Genomic DNA, 4,299 nt, shown 5'->3' with positions numbered 1-4,299 from the left:
AACAACCAGAAATAGTGGGCAACAAGAAGAGCAGTGGCCTAGGAATCTAGGGAGTTGGATTGTCCCTCTTCTACCACTTGTTAATTACTCATATTTACATAGTGTTTTAAAGGTTTTGGCTTTTTAAATTATTATTATGAATTTAAATACCAACTAAAATAATCATTTCCAAATACAATATGGAATAGGAAAGAGTTCATTGTATATGAAACAGTATTATAAATAAGTTTCTTTTCTTTTTAAGAAGCCTAAGATGTGTTCTCTTCAGAACAAACCTCTGAGGCAAGTAGGGCAAACATTATCATTCCCATTTTACAGAAGGGAAGACTTAAGGATCAATGGTGAAATAACTTGTTTAAGGTCTTAAGTGTCAGAGCCAAGAATTCAAGCTCAAGCTTTTCTGAGGTCAGGTCAGGGATCTTTCCAATGCATTACCTCCTAGCTGTAAGACCCTAGCTAAGTCACAACTTCTGTGATACTCAATTTTCTTATCTCCAAAACATGGGCATTGGAGTACTAAATTATCTTCCTCTAAAAGGTACAGAGATCTTTTCATCTGATTAGCATTGATATCAGGAAAAAAAAAAAGTCATTCACATCCTTTAACAAGCATCTTGGTTATTTGGCGATTTTGTGAAAGATGGAATCTTTTTTCCATATATGCTTTTCCGGAAGTCTCTGGACTTAGTAGGATTTTCCTTAATATCAGATATTCCAGCTATTTTTTTTAATGAACACAATGCCTCTCCCTCCTCAGTCTACTATATCTATCTTGCTTTACCACTCACAGATAATCACAAATTTCTCCCCCTAAAGTGGCAGTTGAGTGACTCAGTGTATTGAGAACCAGACCTAGAGATAGGAGGCTGTGGGTTCAAATCTAGACACTTCCTAGCTGTGTGGCCCTATGCAAGTCACTTACCTCCCATTGCCTGGCCTTTCCTGCTCTTGTGCCTTAGAACCAAACCACAGTATTGATTCTAAGAAAAGGCAAGGATTTTTCTTTTATCTTTTTTCTTCCCCTAAGAAATCTATCTGTGGGATCATCTTGGATGTCATTAGGATCCAGTCCTCCAGTTTCCCTTTTGAGTTTTCCCTCCTCCCACTCATGTCCTGCCCTTGAATCATGTTGCATTTTGCTTTTGTTTCTCTGCACATGTTGCTTCCCACCCTCCCATCCCAGTCCCCACACCACCGCCCCATATCATGCCAAATATTTGAGGCCAGAAACTATTTTTCCTTGTTCCCCATGTCTGGCACATTGTAGGTTCTTACTAATTGTTTCTTGAATGGGAGAGAGAGCCATACGTGAGCATGAGCCCTAGGGAGGGGAGAAAATTGAAAAGTGATGGGCAACACATTTCAAAATAAGATTGCAGAATTGTGAACATGTTCTGGATCTCAACAAACTCTGCTCTTCTTAGGTCTAGCAGACTCCGAGTGACTGTTTTAACATTTGCTCTATTATAGTGTAAAAAGGAATAAAGAAAAACCAATCTGTTCTTATAGCAAACATTTTATTCTTAAAGTGACAAGCACACATAAAATAGCTACAGTAGAATAAAATATTAACAGTAGAAAAGTTTTTGGTGCTAGCCAACCTCAAATGCCTTCATTGCAAAATTATTCCAAATTAGTATTTTGTCAGCATGGCCAAAGACATTCCTTAAAAGTGACCAAGGTTGACTCTTACTACTTGAAGGAAATGTACATCATACTACTTAATGAACACCCAACTTAAGCACTAGTGTATATTCAGGTGATATCAGTCTTACATGAAGGACTTATACCCACCAGGGAACAAGCATTACAGTATGACCAAGACAATTCTCACATCTATAAAACAGAAGAGAAATATTTCAGCGTAAAGAAACAGGGCAAAAGAGGTCCCTAATTACATGTGTACAAGGTGCTGGACTCTTGTAGGGACTCCTCTTTTCAAAGACCACATTGAAAGAATAACTGAAAGATAAATCACCTTCAATATGAAGGATGCTAATCATATACACAGACACCAATATCAAAGCCATATCAGTATTGCAAGGCAAACTGTCTGCAGTACAGACTTCTTCTAAAGCATACAAACATTCAAGAGTTAGCAAGTGGCCATTTGAATATTTGGGTTAAGCAACTAAAGTACTGATTAAGGCACTTTCAAGGTATTGGGGATTGACTTTGTCTAATAGTCTAAGTGGGTGGCACTAAGAAATGGCATGGTTTTGTGTTAGCCGTCTACAACAAAAAACGCCAACATGGTGGCCTTTACAAGTGAGGTCACCTCCCCTACTTAAAACAGTAGGATTATAAATCTTAATTTATTTAAATTTTCCACAAGTCATTGTTTTGGATGAGGGCATCCTCTCTCTTCTGAGAAATGACTTGTGATAGCTATGCTCTAAGAGTCTTCATTTACTTTTTCACCCTCATTGGTGTCCCAGAATGTTGAATATAGCCCCACAAGAACATGCCCCATTACTCCACAAGTGTATTTACAGGACATCTTCCCCTTCTTTGTATTAATCCTCTGGGAGAGGATAATATAACCTACTCAGAAAAAAAGAAATCACACAATAAGCTTACGTTTCTTCACCAACATACAAATATACCTTTCTTCCACCCCATCAGATTACATGAACTCCATCTTCAGAACCTTCTCCAGACATGCCTCTTACCATTAACATAGCTTCCTGTCACCATCACATATACTTCCTCACAGCTTTCTTGCCCCAAGATAAAAGCTAGTGAACATTAAGAAAGTGAGTTTATAAAATATTATATATATGTACATATTATTTATAATTCAGAACAAACTGAGGCTTAATGGATTACTGTCTTCCAAATAATCCCTTCCAACTCGGGCACCAAATTGAGGGGCCATTTGCTTTGTAGTTAGGGTATCAAGCACCCAAGCCTATCAAAGGACTGCAGCCAAAGCTTCCTATGGTTAGCATAGCTAGCCAAAACCTGGTAGCTGAGCAATTCAATTCATCTATATGAGGCCAAGTTTTCCATCCTCCCCCAGCTATGCCATTCAGGAAAGAGCTCGCTAGCTAGCCTGGGGCTTCCAAAGAGTGGTGAATCAAATTCAGTTTTAGTTGGTGTCTGGTGGAATGTACAGTCCTGTGAGGCTGTCTGTGTCTGCACTCCATCTGGTTTCCACTGCGCGTGGACAATTTTGTAATTCTGACCCTCATTATTATCCCAGAATACATGTCCATTGCTGTTATAAGAAATGCAGAACTCGATCTTCTCCTGAGTTGGAATGACAAGAGGCAAGTCAATGGAAAATGAAAACATGTCAGTATCTGAACCTCCATAAACGTTTTTCATATAGACACAGTCCACATCAGTATAGGTCTTCCATGTGTCAAAGGTGATGCGAACCTGGACCTTCTTCTCGAAACTCATATTTTTTACTTTCACTGTTCCTGTCAAAGCTCTCTCTTGCAGAGAACAGTTCTCCAGGCAGACCATATTCTTCTGAAGGCGGTTCCGGAAACTTAAATAGTCAGTTGATGGTTGAGGGAAATCCAGAATCAAGTTTTTCTCTTCATGAAGCTTGAGACCAGTTGTGACATCTCCCAGGTCTAATAAGTCAAACTGAAGATCCCACACAGGTTCTTCCTGGAAGTCAGAGAAGACGTGAATCGCAGTGAGGGACAGACCCTTGGAGTCTGCAAACACGACTCTCTTCTTGGTGCGGCTGGGTGAGCGCTTCCAGTCATTTTGTGCTTTTGTTTCATGCTTGATGTTGAGACATGGTTTAAGAGGCTTTAACCGGTTCATAAAATTTCTTCGACGGAATTCATCATAAGGGCCCAGGAAACTCTTCAGAGGTGGTGAATGAGCAAGGCAGATTCTCATGGCCACATCAACTGGCATGACTGAACTTGTCAGAGGCCTGGGATCTAAAACTTGAATCATTCTGAAATGAAGAAAGGAAATGGAGTTATATCCCTTGTTTGATGCTTTCCTAAGGATTCTCTCTTCCCAGTCTCAGATACAAATTTGCTAGCTGTATAACCTAAAGGCTTAAAAGGGAGGCACTGTGGATAGAGATTCAGCCTTGGGTTCAGAAGACCTGAATTCATGTCAATCAAAAAATATTCACTGGCTAGATGGCTCAGGATATGGAGCAAAACCCGGAAAAGGGAGGTCCCGATTCCAAATCTGACCTCAAACATTTCCTAGCTGTGTGACCCTGGTCAGGTCACTTAATCCCTATTGCCTAGCTCTTTCTACTCTTCTGCCTTAGAAAATAGTATTTATTCTAAGACGAAAGATCATATATATATATAT

At 39.6% G+C, this 4,299-nt stretch overlaps 1 protein-coding gene across 1 annotated transcript; it reads right to left on the bottom strand.

Moving 5' to 3' along the window:
* Positions 1–1,498: 1,498 nt before the first annotated feature.
* On the bottom strand, positions 1,499–3,924 carry PPP1R3C (protein phosphatase 1 regulatory subunit 3C). The gene has a single exon (XM_044684461.1). The coding sequence runs from the start codon at positions 3,922–3,924 to the stop codon at positions 2,986–2,988; it is 939 nt and encodes a 312-aa protein (XP_044540396.1). The 3' UTR covers positions 1,499–2,985.
* Between the last annotated feature and the right edge of the window lie 375 nt (positions 3,925–4,299).

Source organism: Gracilinanus agilis, unplaced genomic scaffold (genome assembly GCF_016433145.1).
Source record: "Gracilinanus agilis isolate LMUSP501 unplaced genomic scaffold, AgileGrace unplaced_scaffold50484, whole genome shotgun sequence".
Lineage (NCBI taxonomy): Eukaryota > Metazoa > Chordata > Mammalia > Didelphimorphia > Didelphidae > Gracilinanus > Gracilinanus agilis.
The sequence above is the reverse complement of the archived record's forward strand: the minus strand, read 5'-3'. Positions and strand labels throughout refer to the sequence as shown.

Coding starts and splice junctions, on each gene's coding strand:
- PPP1R3C (XM_044684461.1), bottom strand. CDS start 3,924: ATGATTCAAGTTTTAGATCCCAGGCCTCTGACAAGTTCAGTCATGCCA.